This window comes from Lathamus discolor, chromosome 22, assembly GCF_037157495.1.
Source record: "Lathamus discolor isolate bLatDis1 chromosome 22, bLatDis1.hap1, whole genome shotgun sequence".
Taxonomy (NCBI): domain Eukaryota; kingdom Metazoa; phylum Chordata; class Aves; order Psittaciformes; family Psittacidae; genus Lathamus; species Lathamus discolor.
In genome coordinates this window covers 4,462,144-4,481,079 of record NC_088905.1, presented here as the reverse complement: position 1 = coordinate 4,481,079, position 18,936 = coordinate 4,462,144, and the positions used below count along the sequence as shown (strand labels likewise).

Below are 18,936 nucleotides of genomic sequence, written 5' to 3'. Positions count from 1 at the left end.
CTCTGCTCTGCTCTTGTGAGACCTCACCTGGAGCATTGTGTGCAGTTCTGGTGTCCTCAGCATAAAAAGGACATGGAACTGTTGGAACAAGTCCAGAGGAGGCCACGAGGATGCTCAGGGACTGGAGCAGCTCCCGTATGAAGACAGGCTGAGGAAGTTGGGGCTGTTCAGCCTGGAGAAGAGAAGGCTGCGTGGAGACCTCAGAGCAGCCTTCCAGTACCTGAAGGGGGCCTATAGGGATGCTGGGGAGGGACGCTTCGTCAGGGACTGTAGTGACAGGACAAGGGGTAACGGGTTCAAACTGAAACAGGGGAAGTTTAGATTGGATCTAAGGAGGAAATTCTTTCCTGTGAGGGTGGTGAGGCACTGGAATGGGTTGCCCAGGGAGGTTCTGAGTGCTCCATCCCTGGCAGTGTTCAAGGCCAGGTTGGACGAAGCCTTGGGTGGGATGGTTTAGTGTGAGGTGTCCCTGCCCATGGCAGGAGGGGTGGAACTGGATGATCTTGAGGTCCTTTCCAACCCTGACTATTCTATGATTTTAAGTCCCTTAAGTGAGCCCATTCCGGCGCCGAGGTCCCAGACACAGTTTGATGCCTCCCTGTTCTGCCCGGGATAAGAAGTGTCACGTGTGGTGGACACAGACACACAGCAATACCCAGAACGCGGCAGCTCTGCTTGAGCAATGGTGCTTGTCGTGAGCCAGCGTGTGCCCTGCTAGCCGGGGATTCACCAGCGTCCCGGCCTGCGTCAGCCCCAGGGCGGCAGCAGGGCCAGGGCAGGGATTGTGCCCCTGCACCGGGCACTGGGGAGGCCGCTCCTCGAACCCTGTGCTCAGCTCTGGGCCCCTCACAAGAGGGACATTGAGGGGCTGGAGCGGGGCCAGAGAAGGGAATGGAGCTGGGGCAGGGCCTGGAGCACAGCGGTGATGGGGCACGGCTGAGGGACCTGGGGGGTTCAGATGGAGAAGGGAAGGCTCAGGGGGGACCTGATCGCTCCCTACAAGTGCCTGACAGGAGGATGGAGCCAGGAGGGGCTGGGCTCTGCTCCCGAGGGATGGGACGAGGGGAACCGGCCTCACGCTGCCCCAGGGGAGGCTCGGTTGGCGACTCCGACATCGTCTCCACGCAGCGGGGGTTGTCAAGCACTGACCAGGCTCTCGGTGGTGGAACCACCGCCGGGGGTGCTCGCGGTGCTGGGTGCCACGGCCCGGCGCTGCCCGTGCCCCCGCTCGCACTGCGGGCTCGCAGCCTCCCCGCAGCCGCGCTCACGCCGCTCCCGGCCCCAAGCCTCCATGCCCGCACCGCCCCGAGGCGACGCGCAGTGCGCAGGCGCAGGCCCGTACCACTGCAGGCCGGGGCGGGGGGGGGGGGGGGGGGGGGAAGGCGGTGCGGGGCGACCCACACAAAGGCGGCGGTGGGGGGGGGAGCAGTGCGCCTGCGCGGTGCGCGGCTCCCCGGCAGCCAGGCGGGTCCCGGCCGGGCGCTAGGCCGCGGCGGAGCCGGGGGCTCGCGTAGATGTGCAGCCCGGGGAGGGAGCCGCCTGGGCCGGCCCCGGCGGGGGACCTGCCGCCCGAGTGGGAGACAGACGACGAGCGTATGGCCTTCCTGTTCTCGGCCTTTAAGCAGAGCCGCGAGGTGAACAGCACCGAGTGGGACAGTAAGATGGCTTTCTGGGTCGGGCTGGTGCTGGCCCGCGGCCGCCGCCGGGGAGCGGTGCGGACCTGCCTGCGGGAGCTGCAGCACGGCTTCGAGCGGCGCGGCAGCCTCCCGCTCGGCCTCGGCACCGTCCTCCGGGAGCTCCTCAGGTACCGGCGGCGGGCAGGCCGCGGAGGGGTCTCTGTGAGGGGGGTGGTTGCGTAAGGGAGCTTTGAGGCGTGGATGCGGGCAAGGAGAGCTCCGTGTCGTGCCAGAAGGAAGATGCCGGCTGTGTGCACGGCGGGGAGAGCGGTGGGGGGTGCTGCGTGAACCGGGGGGGGAAAGCTTGGTGCTGCTCTTGGGGGAGAGCGCAGGGAGTTGCAGGGGAATAGGGGGTTATATTGTGTGTGCGGTAGGGAATCTGGGAGCTCTGAGCAAGGCAAAGCATGGACAGGGAGGCAGAGCTCACCCTGGGGTTCACAGAGGTGCAGGGCATCCCGAGGGGATACCGCGGTGTAGGTGCAGGGGTAGCTTTGTGTTCAGTTGGGTTACGTTCCCCAAAGCGGTTGATGCGATGCACGCAGCTGCATGTGGGGATGCGGTGAGTGACGGTGTTTGCGACCAAGGGCTCTGTAGTGTGAAATGAGAGCCCGGGGCTGGTACCCTGGAAAGGTTCAAGAGCAGCAGGAGGCAGCTGAGACGGTAACACAAACCCCAGCTCTGTGGGTGTGAGGCAAGCTATGTGTGCGGTTTGATGCCCCACTGAAACACCCCCAGGTGTCCAGCGGAGCCTCCCGTTGGTTTCCCTCTTCGCCTCATCAGTTTCAAGTCAGAAACCTGGGAGAAACTTGGGAAACTGGGAAATGGTAAAGGAAAGACCCTTGTGCCCAGAGGAAGCGGGGGGGCAGGGAGACCTCTGCGCACCTTCATACCCACTGGTAACTCCTCGCGCTTCAGCTAGAACCTGGTGTTGGGAAATGCCACCAGCCCTGTGGATGTACAAAGCCCAGAGCAGTGTTTCAGGCCATGCTTCTCTGTGCTGGTGGAAGGGTGCAGAGCGACCCTATTCAGTTCTGCGTGCGTGTCTCTCCTCCAGACGTGGCAAGATGCAGAGGGAGTCAGACTTCATGGCCAGTGTAGACAGCAGCTGGATCTCCTGGGGTGTGGGAGTCTTCATTTTGAAGCCCCTCAAGTGGACTCTCTCCAGCGTGCTGGGCGACAGTAAGATACCTGAAGAAGAGGAAGTTCTGATTTATGTGGAGCTGCTTCAGGTGAGTGGTGTTGGGAGCCTGCTCGAGGTCACGCATCTCCAGAAACATCGTGACTCGGTTTGTGCTCTGGGGAGGAAAGATCAGCATGGAACAGATCTTCCTTTGTGCTCCTTCGGTGGCTAAAGGTGGATGGGATAACTCGGGGCGAAGAAGTAGTTCATATCTACAGATGTTCCTTGAAACATAATGGCTGCTCACTGGCTTCTAGGAAACTAGAGGGGCAGGCTTGCTTGTCGAGGGGAGCAAGGAGCGTGCTGTGAGGCTCAGGTTTGAGTCTGGGCGAGTGTGGTACACAAGAGGAACTTGCATGTTGAGTGCCACCCCTTGCAGGGGCACACGGGTGGTGCAGCAGTTGCTGTCACAGCCATGTATCACTGAGTGCAGCTTGCATGAGGGTTATTAAAGGTTGCTTTTGCCTCTGAGCTTTCAGCCCTTGAATCCTGTCAAAGCCCCTTTCCTTTGGCACATTGGTAGTGACAGAGCTGTGTGTTCTGTAACTCATTGACTGACTTGGGCAGAGCGTGAGTCCTTCTTTGTGTTGCCCTGCCTTAGCCCCAAGACTTGCCACTGTTGCATGCAAGTGGCATTTAAATGATTGGGACCAGCAGAAGTGTGAGAACTCCTTGCCTGGGTTCCTTTATTTGTACTTGCCCTGATAGCAGACAGTGCCTTCCCTCTGCAGTGGGTATTCCACAGCCCTTTCAGAAGGGATGTGCATGGGAGAGGAGGGAAAACGTTTTAGAAACCACAAGCCTTGATGTGGAGTCTGGAGTTGTTTCAGTGGTCTGGAGTGGATCATAACTCTTGCTTGAAATGGGGAAAACTTTTTCCTCTGCTCATGTACACGTGATGCAAAATGACTTGGTGAGCTCAGTTCTAGTGTGGATTAATGGCTTTAAGCTGAAACAGGGGAGGTGGAGGTGAGCTCTTAGGCAGAAGCTCTTCCCTGTGAGGGTGCTGAGGCGCTGGCACAGGGTGCCCAGAGAAGCTGTGGCTGCCCCATCCCTGGCAGTGCTCAAGGCCAGGTTGGACACAGGGGCTTGGAGCAAGCTGCTCCAGTGGAAGGGGTCCCTGCCCGGGGCAGGGGTTGGAGCTGGATGAGCTTTAAGGTCCCTTCAACACAAACCATTCCAGGATTCCATGATTAAAGAAAAGCTTCTGTTGGTTTTAAACAGGGGGTGGGAGGTGGGGTTTTGAGACGTGCCGAGGAAGCCAGGGCACTGCCTGTGTGGTTCCTGTGTTACTCCATCCGTCGCATTTGCCTGGGGAAAGTGAGTGGTGTGGTTCTGATTCTCGTGCAAACGTGCTATTTTTTCATCCCATTAATGGTGATATTTGAAAGTATTGCAGTTGCTTCTGAGTGTTGATGTACAGCCCGCCCTGTGAGTCTTGTCTGGCTCAGAATGTGTCTGGCTTTTCACCTTCAGTGCGTAGGAGGAAGCAGGTGTGGATTTGCAGTTGTTGTGAGAGGAGGCAGAGTGCTGTGTACACTCACAGCCCGCTCTGCTGCTTCCTTCCAGGAGAAGGCAGAGGAAGTTTATCGCCTCTATCAGAACTCTGCACTTTCTTCTCACCCCGTTGTTGCCCTCTCGGAGCTGCGTTCTCTCTGTGCCAGTGTTTGTCCGGATGAAAGGACGTTCTACTTGCTGCTTCTCCAGCTGCAGAAGGAAAAGAGGGTCACGATCCTGGAACAGAATGGAGAGAAGGTACAGGGTAAAGGTGACTGCTTTTGGGTGGTATAATCCCTGTCTTGCATTTCATCTGGCTGGAAAGAATACCTTATTGGATCAATGTGGGTGTTCTTCATTTGGGAAAGTAAATTCTGTGGGCTCCAACACTGTAACCTGGTTATAGATGAGACTTAAATCCTCAGTCTTGCACAACAGGTTCTTAAACATTTATGCTGTTACTAGCTAGCAAATGGGCAGGTAGTGTAGTTGTCTACCTGCAGGTTGACTGTCTCTAGCTACCCAAATTCAAGCATTCCACGCCACTAGAATCACTGTTCTGCTTTCTGTGAGAAGGGTTTCCTGTCTGTCAGGAACTGCAGAGGTACAGTCTTGTCTCTAAGATGACACTTTTCCCTGTGGTGCTGCACTGTGCAGTTCAGTACTGAAGTGCTTGGAAGTGTGACACTGCCATACGCTGGTCAGTGCACCAGGGCAGCTTTAGGGTGTTCCAGTAAAGCTTTCTGTTTTCACACTGATGTTACTTGATCCTGGCTAGTTCAATATTTGATTATATGGTGACTGATACGTCTTCATCACTATTACAAAGCTTAAACTGAGGGTAAAAACATCTTCTCTTTCATCAGAGTTGGAGTATTTCTAGTGCAGGCACATATTGTGGAGACAAGTGACTCGAGTGTGTGGTTTTCTCCCTTTAGATAGTGAAGTTTGCCCGAGGGCTTCATGCCAAAGTCTCCCCGATGAATGATGTGGACATTGGAGTTTATCAGTTGATGCAGAGTGAACAGCTGCTGTCACAGAAGGTGGAGTCCCTTTCCCAGGAAGCAGAGAAGTAATTTGGGGAAGGGTGGTGGGAAGAACTTCTGTGTGATGTGGAACTTTGAATTCTGGTGACCTAGTTAGAACCAAGCTGTTTCTGAAGGTGCAGGCTTCTTCCTGTTCTGTAAACACAGTAGTCACAGTCATGTGAATGGGCAGGTTTTCCAGTTTTTGTTCCTTATCCCCATAAAAACAACGTGCAGTGAATGGATGCCTAAAGCTTTTGCAAAGGTTTGGAATGAATTCAAGGACAACTACTGAGGAGCAACAATAGGTTAAGGGTGATTGTGTCTGAAATGCATTGTTGCTCCGTTATCTTTGGGTTAGAGCAAAGCAGTGAGGATGGTTGCTGATTTGTAAAATAACTACTGCTTGCAAAGAACTGAGCTTCTTTTCCTTTGTGCATCCGTACAGGTGTAAAGAGGATGCCCGGAGTGCTTGTAGAGCTGGGAAGAAACAGTTGGTAAGTCCCATTCTAGTTGGAACTACAAGGGCCTTGGAGCTGGTCCATAACTGCAGATAATGGCCAGGGTGCTTGATCTTAGATGTGTTGAAGTGAGGTTGCTGAGGCTAAAGGTCTCCTTAAGGTGAAGATAAGAATGTATTTGTCCAGAGTGAGGTGGTGAAGCGCAATGGAAGCATCCAACTCTTAAAACCAGCTGGTGTGTGTGTGTGCCTTGCTGCAGAGGGCTTGCTGGTTTTGATTCTTTCACACTTTCTTTGGCTGCTGCCTGGTTGGTGATCCCAGGCTGTGTCTCTCATGTCCCCAGGCACTGAGATGTTTGAAGTCCAAACGAAGGACAGAGCGGCGCATTGAAGAGCTTCACTCCAAGCTGGATGCGGTGCAGGGGATCTTGGACAGGATTTACGCCTCCCAGACCGACCAGATGGTAGCGTGTTCATATTGTTGTGTGCTTCTCACTCTAGCCCTGCTCTTGCCATTGTATGCTGCTTTACCTGCTTGTCAGAGCTCATGTCTGAGGGGTGGATTCAGGCTGGCTGGTGGGACTTGATTCTCTGCTCTAGGAAAAAGCAAATCTGCTGTTGGGGTATTGCTCTAAATGGCTTCATTTTCTGCTTGGATGCTAATGCTTCTCTAGGGGTCCTGCTTGGATACCAGGTTTTGAGAGAAGATGGTGTTTGTTCTTAGCATTGTGCATCTTTCTCCTTTTTTATGTATTTTTAAAGGTATTTAATGCGTATCAGGCTGGTGTGGGAGCTCTGAAACTGTCAATGAAGGATGTTACTGTGGAGAAGGCAGAGAACTTGGTGGATCAGATACAAGAGGTACTGACATGAGAGCTTATCTAGATTAAGTGGTGTGTAGATGTACACAGCAAGCTTGCCCAGTCATTAATGCTGAGGCTGTTGGGTTTCTATCCCACGTGTCACCAGAGCAAACTTACTCCTGATCTTTTTAGATCAGCAAGCAGAGGTCTTCAGATAACTGGCTTTATATATTTGCATTTGTTGCTAGCCAGTAATCACAGCTTCCCTGAAATGTGTGCATTTTATGTGTTCTTTTGGTTAGAGGATTGCACAAGCACCCAGTTTTCCTCGAAAACGTTCAGGAGGGATGTATTAAAATGAAACACAAGCTGGAATGCAACTGTGCATGAAAACAGGGTCTTAAAACTGCCTAATCCATAATCTTCTGCAGTTCAGGATGGGAAAGGAGGTGGAATTGTTACAAGTTGAAATGAAGAGAGCAGTCTGTCTGCATAAGCTGGTGTAAAAAGCAGGAAAGGATTACTTCTTGAGCAACTTCAGCTCCTTGTACTTGGAGTGACTCTGCCTTTAAGTCAACTTTGGGACTTTAGTTTGTGTTTTGTTACCTACTTTTGACACAAGTGGCTGCAGTAAGACATAAGATGAGGTTTTATTCAATATCAAACACTGTGTTTTTCCTCAGCTTTGTGATACTCAAGATGAAGTAGCCCAGACTCTGGCTGGAGTGGGGATCAATGGTCTAGGTATGTGCTGGGCTTTTTATCCTTTGCTCATCTTCTCTTGCCACTGCCGGCCCTTTGTGCTGCGTCCTTTCCCTGCTCCCTTGCCACATATCAGTCTTCCTTCCTGGAAGGATAATTGCTTACTGAAGTACCAAAGCTGTTGCTACTGGTGCCTTGAGAGGGGATGAGAACTGACAGTGAATTGTCTCCTCTGACAGTGGGTATTTGTGCATCTCCAAATCCTTGTAGTCTCTTACGTGCTGGTGGCTTTCAGTTCAGAGTTGTGTCATGTTGATTTAGATCTGTTTTTCGAGTGGCCACTGCTTTGTTTTATAAGAGAGACTCTTGTTCCTCTGGCCTGTGTGTTGCTGCAGCTTGTCTCTGCTGAAACACAGGCTGTGCTATGAAGATGCTGCTTAATTCTTCTTGGAACTGAGTGTTTCCTTTAATCAGCAGAGATGGACACTGAGGAGCTTGAGAAGGAGCTGGACAGTCTCCTGCAGGACTCAACTAAGGAGCCTGTGGATCTGCCTCCTGTTCCCCAGAAGGTGCTGAATCCACCAATTTCTGATGCTGAGCTGGAAGCTGAACTGGAGAAGCTATCTGTGTCTGATGGAGGTATGGATGTCAGCAAGTTGTGTTAGCTAGCTGCTATCAGCCTTGCAAAACCAAAGAGGTCCAGAACTGAAGTCTGAGCTAGAATCCTTCCCACTTGCAGTTACAGGGTTGAAAGGAAGCTCTCATGTATCCCTGCTCAGTGATGACTTTCACTGCCAGACTCGGTCTCTTTTGCTAGGAGTTCTGCCTGGCCAAGCACACAGCATCTTTTCTGTCTCACAGTACTTATTATGTCCTATGTTATAGGTATGATGTCTGCTAGAACCAGTACTAACCTAGTCTTTATTTAGGAACAATGAGTGACCAGAGCCTAAGGGTTGCACAACAAGTTTTCCATAGACCTGTGTTGGACAGGGGTAAATAGGTTTTAATTTTCCTTTCAGGAATCAGTTAATGAACAGTTGCACAGGACTATCCGTATAGCCTTCTTCCTATTTGGGCACATGATATTCCCAAGTTTCAGAGCAGAAGAATGCTCAGCATCCCATATCGAACATAAAGCATGGGTTTCCAAGAAAACAGTAATTGAATACTGAAGCGCTGAGGCTCTCTGAGATTGTTTGTTGTAGAGGTGGTTGATGTAGTTCATCTCACTGATGAAAACTGGTCTCTTTCTGTTGTGATTGTCTTTATAGATTTGGCACAAAAGACTCCCTCTGCTTCCTCTGAACCCAAAACAGCTCTGGGACTGAATCTCTAAAGACCCAACAGCATCCTGTTGCTGCAGTGTGAGAAGTTGTCTTAAGGTTCCTTAACTAATGACTAGAACTTCTGGGGAGAGGGGTAACACTCCCCTGTTCTTCATGGATATCACTTTGCTCAGCAACAGGATCTCCTGCCGTGACAATCCACTCTGGAACTGGCCCCAGCTGGTGTTTGTCATCTCTGTGCCAACATCTGCGCTGGTCTCAATTTGACTTGTGTTCCCAAGTCACTGCAACATCCAGTCTTCCCTCTGGGAATGCCCTTCACTATTCTGCCCAGCGAAGATACAAACTCTTCTATGTCCATAACAGTGCTCGTTTTTCATTTTCCCTTTGCTGTGGCTGATGTTGAGAACCTGAGTTGCAGCAGTATTGCAGTTGCTCAACATTTGGCTGTTAGTGTGGTTGTTTAAAACACTTGGCACCTAAGTACTGTCCTTGCCATAAGTTACCTGCAACAAGCTTACACACCCGTTGGTAGTTCTTTCCCTCCCTGTCTGTATTTTGCACGGTCGTGGGCAACTAGACACTGTAAGTGTTCAATTGTAGGAGATTTTGTTGCTGCTCTAGAGGGCAGCAATTGCAAGCACAAGACAAAAAGAATTCCTCTTTCTGTAATGACATTAAGGCCTTAAAAGGGAGACCTGCAAAAGATCTTGAGCTGAAGGCGGTCCTGACGCTGCCGGCTGGGACACAGGCTCGTGGGCACTGCACTACAACTTGTTGCTCGCTCTTCCTTGAAACCTGAGCTATTTTTGTATCTTCCCTGCTTGCAAAACTTGCTGGGAGTTGCAGGGTGATCTTCTTTGAGCTCTCATATTGAGTGAGTTGGGATGGGAGGAGAAGGGATGCATCATTTTCCCTTTCCCTGAGGCCAGTTTCCTACAACAGCCTTGTCTTTGCCTTCAGTCTTGATGTTGCAATTCCACAAGATTATAGATGACCAGAAAGCCCCAAACCTAAACTCTGGCAATGTTTCTAATGCAAACCCACCTGAGCACAGCAACTGAACATGTTTTTAGAGGCTTTCTTTACTCATCAGAAGTGAAATCCTCATCTTTTGCAGGTCACTTTTTTATTACATGTATGCACAGGGGCGAGCAGAAAGCCGGATCCTGAACATGGAGAAGTGAATTCTTTTAGGAGAGGAACGTGCTAGAAACTGGGCTTTCTGTTCACAGAGCCTGTGTGTGGCAGGGGAGGGACCAGCTCCGTGTTGGTGTGTAACCAGTCCTCCCTGCCCTTCTCCCTGACTCGGAATGTATTCCCATCTTCCCATCACCATTTCTCTGCTGCTTCCTGCACCAAGCTCTGTTGCTTGAGCCACGTGGATGGCAGGTTGGGTGAACATAAAGGAGGGCTGGAGTTCCCGTGCCCTGGGCATTACTGGTGACCCAGCTTTAGTCCCAGAGGGCAAGGGAAGCAATTCCAAGTGTCACTATGGTACTGTGTTCTCTCTGCCTTCGTTGTTGCTTTGTTGGAGAGTGGACTCCTGCCACAGGAGGTGTGCTGGAGCAGTTCACCCGGGCTGCACATGGAATTGTGTGAAATGACTTGAAGCTTTGTAAGTAAATGGGAGAAAAACCACTGTGTTTTCTGCCTGTGTGTAATAAAGGGAAGGGAGGAAACGGAATCCCTTGTGGTGCCTCCTTTTCTTTCCCTGTGCCACAGGTCACTGCGTGTTAAGTGCTGTTCCAGCTGTGCTGCCGCATCGTTAAAACTTGTGTGCTGACAGTAAACAGGCAGGTTCTTGGGCTGCTTTGTCACAACCCGAGCTGTCTAACTGCTGTAGTGCACTTTGACTGCCTCCAGTCTTTTCCTTGCCTTTAAAAAGGCCCAGCAGTTCCTATGTGGAAGAAGTTGTCTGTTTTTACAAGTGGCCTGTGCTGGGTTTGGGGTTGTACAGCCTTAATGTTGAGTATCATTTTGGAAAGGCTCACTTCCTCTTCTTTGCTTCAGCTCATCTTGTTCCACCATTGTGCAGCTAACAAAGGTGCAGCTTCAAGGCTCACGTAGCTGCAGGGAGGCCACAGATCTGCCTGCTCCTCATTTCTCCCCTGCTACCACCTGTACCTTCCCTGGAAGGGAAGCTCCAAGTGATTTCCATAGGAACAAATGCTCTCCTGTCATTCTGCGCTGCATCTGGCTGAGGCAGCCCTTCTGGAAGAGGCTTTGAAGAGTTAAACCCAAGCAGCTGCTGCTTTAGATGAAGTGGCTGGCAATTTTCTCCCTTTGATGCAAAGTGGGGAATGTAATCAAGATGGCTGAATGGGGAATGGGAAGGATATTTTGGTGCGCCAGCAGGGAAGGGAAATCAAGGGCAGCTTCTCGCTGGGTGAGGAAATGAAATATGAAAACCTAGAGCTGAATTGCCACCACACTGGAATCTTCTCCTATTTGAGTGCTGGTTAAAATAGGATTTAACTTGAGTCTCAGCAAAAATAGCAGCTGCTTGTGTGAGGAAACGGAGCAACAGTTTAGTGATAGAAGGCAGCAAACAGTGCTCTCAGTAGAGATCACAGCCAGCCGGCGGGAGGAGTTAACCTGGGAACGGCAGGAACTGCCTGGGGTCTGGTTGAGGAGCTGTGTTTTGGCTGCCTCTTACAGCAGAGTTGATGGGTCCTGTCTTCATTAGGTGTGTTCCGAGATGCCCAGAAACTGGGTAACGGGTTGGATCCCTTCCCATCTGCTTGCTCCTGCCAACGCAGCTTCTGATGCCTGCTTCAGCGTGAGTTGTGCGCGAGGGCGAGAGCCTCTCTGAGGTGTTTCTAAGCCCCCACGGAGGAAGAAAGCTCCTTGTATCTCCAGGAATGATTTCCTGGAACACCTCCTGGCTTAGCATGTGCATCCCAAGTGTGCTATGAGCTCCCACTCCAAGCCTCTGCCATGGCTCAATGCCATAGGACAGATTACCTGCCATTGCTGTTCCCTCTTGAGCAATGAAGACATCTTCTTTGTGTCCTGCAACTTAGATCTGGAAAATCCTTGTTCCTAATATAGGGAATATGTGGAAAAATGCCCTTTGAGGTGCAGAGGACAGTGCACTGCTCTGAGCAATGAGAGCCCTCTTCTGATGTAACTCTGGTAAGGATTACAGAAGGGAGGGAGCTGGCCTGACACAAAGACCCAAGTGAAGGTGCTGAGCCGTGAGCTGGTGGCTGGTGCCATCTAGCTGCTCCTCCCGGCATAGGCACTTGGCAGGAGAAGGCTGCAGACGGTGGAACTAATGAGGCTTAATGAAACAAAGCCTTCGAAGTCACTGCTGTGACACGCTGGCACCGAGCTCCTGTAACCTGCCACAAAGCGAGCATGCTGTTTGCTTTGGGGATAAGCTGCTTGGTGCTTTGTCTTCAAGGGAATAATTGCTCTTGGGCAGCCCCTGCTCAGTGTGGGCTTGTGCAAAGCCTGGGGTGCAAGGTCAGGGTGATTAAATCTCAGTGCGGCTGAGCTGCCTCTGTGCAGCTTGGCTGCTGCTTGCTTCAGAAGTGCTGTTGGGACAGGCAGGGGTCATCACAATCCACTCCAGCGTGGTGTGAACTCGTGCTCTGCTGCCTGCTTGCGCCTTCAGTTTGATTTGGAAAGCGGCTGCTGCTCTTTCCCATCTTGGCCAGTTTTCCAGCCAGGCAATTCCCAAAGGCAGGTCCCCATTGAGCAGAGCCAGCTCTGGTGGAAACTTGTTTCCTGGAAGAGTTTGCTGACATTTCTCAGTCAAAGGAGCCCCTTTGCAGCCAGGAAGCTTGGGACAGGGGGAACGACTGATGTAGGGTCATACATGTGAGCTGTGACTCAGTGAATTTAGGTGTCTCTTATTGAGAGCTCAAGCACACTGAATTTCCTGCTGATTTGCCTTGAAGAGCCTCAAATCCCACTTGAATGTTTGTTATTTTACCCCTTCAATCCTATCGCCTAATTCCCGAGCAACTTCCCCTTGTCAGCTGCAGCCTCCCACTGCCATCGTCTTGGCTCGCAGAGGATGGACCTGGTGTGAAATCCAGAGGCACAGCGGGATGAGCAGAGAGCAGAGCAGCCTGATCTCTGCGCAGAGAAGGTCCGTCTGCAAGAGCAGAGAGAGCTCTGATTCCCTCTTGCGTCTGGCAGCAAGTCCCAGCGTGGAAGGGATTGACTGGGATCCTATAGCAGGCACCACATCAGCAGTGGATGAGGAGCTGCTGAGGGAGAAGAGGGATGAAGGCTTGATGCAATGCAGGAGGTGAGTGCCAGCCCTCTGTGAGCTGTGAGGAAAGCAAAATGGGGTGGCAAAGAGGGGACAATCACTGTCAGCAGCAGACGTGGAAAGCGGTGAGAGCTGCAGGCACTTCTGGTGCTGTGCGAGCTGGGAGGATTGCTGGTGCTGCTTGTGAGCATTGAAAAGGGGTTTTGGGTGCTGATGGGGACTTGAACTCCTGTGGAACCTCTCGAAGGACTTGAAACAAAGGGGAACCCATGGATGGTTTTTACTCCTCCACAGAAGAAGGTGGGCAGGATGTGATCAATGGCACCGGCAGGAGGAAGAGCTGGGTGGAGGAAAGCAGCTCCAAGTTGTCCTTCCGTGTGGTGGCAGCCACCTTGCTTTCCCTTCTCATCCTCTCCACGCTCCTGGGCAATGCCCTGGTGTGTGTGGCCGTGGTGAAGTTCAGACACTTGCGCTCTAAGGTCACCAATTTCTTTGTCATCTCCTTGGCAGTGTCCGACCTCTTTGTAGCTGTCCTGGTGATGCCCTGGAAGGCTGCCACCGAGGTGGTGGGCTTCTGGCCTTTTGGGGCTTTCTGTGATGTTTGGGTGGCTTTTGACATCATGTGCTCCACAGCCTCCATCCTCAACTTGTGCATCATCAGCGTGGACCGGTACTGGGCCATTTCCAACCCCTTCCGCTATGAGAGGAGGATGACGCAGCGCGTGGCTTCCATCACGATCGCGCTCACTTGGCTGCTGTCCCTCTTGATCTCTTTCATCCCCGTGCAGCTGAAGTGGCACAAGGATCGGGAGCTCCTTACCCAACAGGAGCCAGGTTTTAACATCACCGGGGAGGAGGAGAACTGCGATTTCAGCCTCAACAGGACTTATGCCATCTCGTCTTCTCTCATCAGCTTCTACATCCCCGTTGCCATCATGCTGGTGACGTACACCCGCATCTTCCGCATCGCCCGGCGGCAGATCCGCAGCATCTCCTCTCTGGAGAGGGCGGTGGAACATGCCCAAAGCTGCCAGAGCAGCGACTGCCCTCACGAGGCTTCCCTGAAGAACTCCTTCAAGAAGGAGACCAAGGTCCTCAAAACCCTCTCCATCATCATGGGTGTCTTTGTCTTCTGCTGGCTGCCCTTCTTCGTGCTCAACTGCATGGTGCCCTTCTGTGATCCTGACCTGCATGAGCCCGGAGAGCTGCCTTGTGTCAGCGAGACCGTCTTCGACATCTTTGTCTGGTTTGGGTGGGCCAACTCTTCCCTCAATCCCATCATCTACGCCTTCAACGCAGACTTCAGGAGAGCTTTTGCAACCCTCTTGGGCTGTGGCTGCCTTTGCCCCAGCAATGCGGTGGAGACGGTGAACTTCAGCAATGAGCTGGTCTCCTACCACCACGACACCACGTACCAGAAGGAAGCGGTGACACTCAGCTACCACCAGCTTCTCCCCCACGTTGCTGTGCACGTGGAGAACAACGAGATGGCCTTCGGCAGGGCTTCTCAGGCCTCTGAGCCTTCTCCCACCACCAGCCCTGCAGTGATGCATGTGGAGTGTGAAGTGGCTGTCTCGCTGGAGAAGATTACCCCTTTCAGCAGCAACGTCTTCAATTGAGACAGGGCTGGGAAAAGGGTGGTGGGATGGTCTGGAGGAGCGATGGAATCGGGGGCTATTGCACTCGCCTGTTTTCTGAGGACTTTGTGGATAATGTGGGTATTGCACTGTCTGGGCAGGAGCCCTGGCTGCTCAATGGGCACAGGCCAAAGGCAGCTGCTCACATGGTGATGACTGTGGGGACAGTGCTGCAAAGCAGCCTCTAGTGAGGGAAACCCAGGTTTGTGGTGGGCTTTGCAGGAAGGAGGTGATGGCTTTGCTGGGATAACGCTCTTGGGCTCACCTCTGACCGTGTCTCTTGCTCAGATGAATCATCCTGCAGGTCTGGACAGGAATGCAGCCACTTCTGCTGGAGCCCTGAGGCTGTGCTTGGTAGCAGCTGAACATGTTGCAGGGAAGGACTGGGTGTGTAAAGGTCTACACTGGCCCCTGGAGCAGGAGCCAGCCTCTCTAAGCTGGGACATGCACAGCTGAGGGGTGCATGAACATAAACTGGGGTTTAGCCCCAGGATGTTGGACCTTTTGCTTTGGGGATGAGAGTGTCTGAGCCCTTCAGACTCTGAGGGTAGAGGAGAAAATGAGACGTTAAAGCAAGAACATTGCTGGTTTGGTTTCTGTGCCCTCATCAGTCGGGTCCTCCATTTCCTGGACTGTTTCTTCCCCTTTTCTCTTTGTACTCCCTCTAATTCCCTTCCTCCCCCATTTCATTATGGATCCTTCCCCACTGCCTCCCTTGCTGGCCCATTTCAATAGTAAGAATAGCTTCTTAAGCAGCACTCTGTGCTCACCTGTACTCTTTAAGGAGCCTCTCTTGCACGTTGGGAGATTGTGTCTGCTTAGCTGGAGGCAGAAACAGCAAGTGAGCAGCCCCCAGCATCTCCCTGCAGGCTGCTTGCCTTGAGAGAGGGGTTTTGCTCCATGCCTGGTGAAACACCGCAGCACCAGAGTGGCACGTCTGTGTCGTCTTGAAGCCGAGACATCTTTAGCTCCCTGCACAGCAGAAGGGCCTCTTCCCCTCCCTGCAAACGTTAACAGAGAAATCAGCAAGGGGTAATTACAGAGTGAGGGTAATTATTAACTGGAGCCCTGTTATAGTCAAGTTACAGCACAATCAGTGTGGGAGCAGAGCAGAGCTCGCTGTGTCTCCAAGGTCAATGCTTGGATCTCACTAGGGAAGCACCAGGAGGACATGAGCCGGCTGCAGTGTGCGCTCGCAGCCCAGAAACCAACCGTATCCTGGGCTGCATCCAAAGGAGCGTGACCAGCAGGGCGAAGGAGGTGATCCTGCCCCTCTGCTCTGCTCTTGTGAGACCTCACCTGGAGCATTGTGTGCAGTTCTGGTGTCCTCTACATAAAAAGGACATGGAACTGCTGGAACAAGCCCAGAGGAGGCCACGAGGATGAGCAGGGACTGGAGCACCTCCCGTATGAAGACAGGCTGAGGAAGTTGGGGCTGTTCAGCCTGGAGAAGAGAAGGCTGCGTGGAGACCTCATAGCAGCCTTCCAGTACCTGAAGGGGGCCTATAGGGATGCTGGGGAGGGACTCTTCGTCAGGGACTGTAGTGACAGGACAAGGGGTAACGGGTTAAAACAAACAGGGGAAGTTTAGATTGGGTCTAAGGAGGAAATTCTTTCCTGTGAGGGTGCTGAGGCACTGGAATGGGTTGCCTATGGAGGTTGTGAGTGCTCCATCCCTGGCAGTGCTCAAGGCCAGGTTGGATGAAGCCTTGGGTGGGATGGTTTAGTGTGAGGTGTCCCTGCCCATGGCAGGGGGGTTGAAACTGGATGATCTTGAGGTCCTTTCCAACCCTAACTATTCTATGATTCTATGATTCTATGACTGAACTCCATGTACAACCATCTCCCCATGCAGCAGGGGTGGCTGGCTGTCAGAACCAAGGCAAGCTCTTTGAGTGTGGTAAATCCCAGCTCAGGCAAGGAGTTCAGAGGAAGGGACGATCATCTGGCATGGTCCTGGGAGATCCAATGCAATTCCAGGTGTATATTCCTGCAATACATCCGTGTCCCTCACTAAAGGCAGGGTGTTGTAGTACGTGTGCTATGGTTGGGCTTTACTTCAGGGCTCCCGGCTTGGTGCACAGAGGGGGTCAGACTGAAGATGCAGCTTCTCCCAGTGTCCTGGTTGCCCTGGGTTTGATGTTTGCTGATAGTCATCTTGTGGCAAAGATCTGGAGCTTTATCCATGCCTGTTTGTAGGGACTGGAGTAGGGCTTGGTGTATCACTGTTATCTGTGATGGGTTGCAGGGTTGAACTTGCAAAAGGCAAAGGAGAGGGTGATGTGATCCTTCTTTTTTGTCCAGTTATTGTCTTCATTAACTTCCAGCTTATGGACCAGGTCTCTGCCCAGCACAGACATTCCTGTGGTCAGGCTGGGAAATGGACAACAGCTCCAAACTGGTGTAACTGTGGCTTGCTTTGGCAAAAATACCCCTTGTTTACCTGGCTTCAGAATGGATTTCTTTAGCTCTTGCTGTGGGTTTCCTGCACTGTCCTCCCCTGCAGTTCCACCAGGAAGCATCCTCCTCCCATCCTAAAGCCATGCAGTATTGCTCCATCCCTGCTGGTATTCCAGAGGTGAGTGACATGAATTCCTACCTGGGACTGCTCCTGGAGCCAGGACTATGAGTCACGACCCGTGCGTGTGGGTGCAGCTCTGCTCCTGCCCTGTAAGCCCAGGTAAGGCCGTTCCCTTTCTGGAGCTCTGGTTTTGTCATGGGTGAAGGGAGGGCAGCACCCAGCAGGCAGAGTGTGAAGAGGGGTGGCTTTTGGCAGGATGAGCAGAGCCATCAGTGCTGAGCAGTCCATGGAATCCCAGCCTGGTTTGGGCTGGAGGGGACCTTAAAGCTCCTCCAGCTCCAACCCCTGCCACAGGCAGGGACCCCTTCCACTGGAGCAGCTTGCTCCAAGCCCCTGTGTCCAACCTGGCCTTGAGCACTGCCAGGGATGGGGCAGCCACAGCTTCTCTGGGCTCCCTGTGCCAGCGCCTCAGCACCCTCACAGGGAAGAGCTTCTGCCCAAGAGCTCATCTCAGTCTCCCCTTTGGCAGGTTAAAGCCATTCCCCTTGGCCTGTCCCTACGGGCCCTTGTCCAAAGCCCCTCTCCAGTGTATCCTGGTGGGCAGCGTGGGGCAGGGGATGGCTGTTGCCCTTGTAGTGATTCATCAGGTTTGGGAGGAATGGGTTTAGTGTGCATGGGGAGGGGGGAATGGGAGGTGGCTGCTGCAGGCTGCTGCCTTGCCTCATTTTGCTTCCAGATTGGAATCATCAACTGCTCTTCTCATCAGGCAGAGGCCAGGGCTGGCCTTGGAGGAAGGAGCTCCAGGCGCAGGGGTCAAGCCTGGATGAGGGTCTCCACATGCCTGGAGGAGCCTGGCAGAAGCTCTTGTAAAATCACAGCCCTGCCTTTCCCAATCTATATGGTAATTCCCAGCGATCAGCCTGCTGATGGGGAAGAGGCAGGAGGGATTAACCCTGCTGAGGAGGAGGCTGTGGGTGCTCAAGGACACCCAGGGAATGCGGTTAGTCAAGGTGATGCTGCCCTTGTCTCTGTTCTGTGCCAGGGTTGAGCTGCTGGAGACCTTTCCTCTTCCAGCAGCTATGACCTGTGCATTGACTCATTAAGGTGAAACGCTGAGCACCTGTGAGGCTCATTGGCTTCACCTGAAACAAGCCCAAATTGCTGTTTATCCCCCCCAAAGCTCCAGCACTTGGCATCATTTGCATTCACTTAGTGCTTTGTGCTGCTGTATGCCCAAGAAAGGAGAGGAAATGGCTCAAAACTGGGAATTTTGGCTGGAAAAACCTTTGTGATGAGGGAAAAGGTGAGTATTGCCCAGAGAAGGGAACGGAGCTGGAGCAGGGCCTGGAGCACAGCACTGATGGGGAACGGCTGAGGGACCTGGGGGGCTCAGATGGAGAAGAGAAGGCTCAGGGGGGACCTGATGGCTCCCTACAAGTGCCTGACAGGAGGATGGAGCCAGGAGGGGCTGGGCTCTGCTCCCAAAGGATGGGACAAGGGGAAATGGCCTCAAGCTGCACCAGGGCAGGTTTAGATGGAGCTGAGGAACAATTCCTGCCCCAAAGGGTGCGCATGGAACAGGCTGCCCAGTGATGGAATCATCACCCATGGAGGTGTCTGAGCTGTGTGGATGTGGTGCTGGGTGCCGTGGGTTAGTGCTGGGGCATGGCTGGACCTGATGATCCGGGTCTCTTCCAGCCTGGCTGATCCAGGGATTCCTCCTGGGGTGACAGGTGAAGCACCATGAGGAGCTCAGCGCTGCCCCAGCACTGGATCCATCCTGGCTGCGGCTGCTCCGTGGGCTCACTGCAGGGGATGGGGCGAGTGGTGGAGGTTGGGGTTTGATTTGGGGTGAAGGTGGGGACTTGGGGTGGTTTGGGTATTGGGGGCAGTTCGGGGTGGTTTGGGTATTGGGGGG

The 18,936-nt window shown here is 52.9% G+C and overlaps 2 protein-coding genes across 2 annotated transcripts; both read left to right on the top strand.

Annotated features, from left to right (window-relative positions):
- Window positions 1–1,417: 1,417 nt before the first annotated feature.
- CHMP7 (charged multivesicular body protein 7) lies at window positions 1,418–10,319 on the top strand. The gene is made up of 10 exons (XM_065659188.1): window positions 1,418–1,804; window positions 2,731–2,905; window positions 4,426–4,611; window positions 5,292–5,425; window positions 5,827–5,875; window positions 6,183–6,302; window positions 6,601–6,699; window positions 7,325–7,385; window positions 7,821–7,982; window positions 8,618–10,319. Exons 1-10 carry the CDS (start codon window positions 1,515–1,517, stop codon window positions 8,680–8,682), a joined length of 1,341 nt encoding a protein of 446 aa, XP_065515260.1. The 5' UTR covers window positions 1,418–1,514; the 3' UTR covers window positions 8,683–10,319.
- A 2,568-nt stretch (window positions 10,320–12,887) lies between these two features.
- LOC136003591 (D(1) dopamine receptor-like) lies at window positions 12,888–15,216 on the top strand. The gene has a single exon (XM_065659335.1). It carries the CDS (start codon window positions 13,130–13,132, stop codon window positions 14,477–14,479), a length of 1,350 nt encoding a protein of 449 aa, XP_065515407.1. The 5' UTR covers window positions 12,888–13,129; the 3' UTR covers window positions 14,480–15,216.
- The last annotated feature ends 3,720 nt before the right edge of the window (window positions 15,217–18,936 follow it).

Bases quoted from the DNA above. Each gene is read 5' to 3' on its own strand.
- CHMP7 (XM_065659188.1), top strand. From the start codon at position 1,515: ATGTGCAGCCCGGGGAGGGAGCCGCCTGGGCCGGCCCCGGCGGGGGAC. The intron at 4,612-5,291 runs GTACAGGGTAAA...TTCTCCCTTTAG, and splicing joins TGGAACAGAATGGAGAGAAG to ATAGTGAAGTTTGCCCGAGG. The intron at 6,700-7,324 runs GTACTGACATGA...GTTTTTCCTCAG, and splicing joins TGGTGGATCAGATACAAGAG to CTTTGTGATACTCAAGATGA.
- LOC136003591 (XM_065659335.1), top strand. From the start codon at position 13,130: ATGGATGGTTTTTACTCCTCCACAGAAGAAGGTGGGCAGGATGTGATC.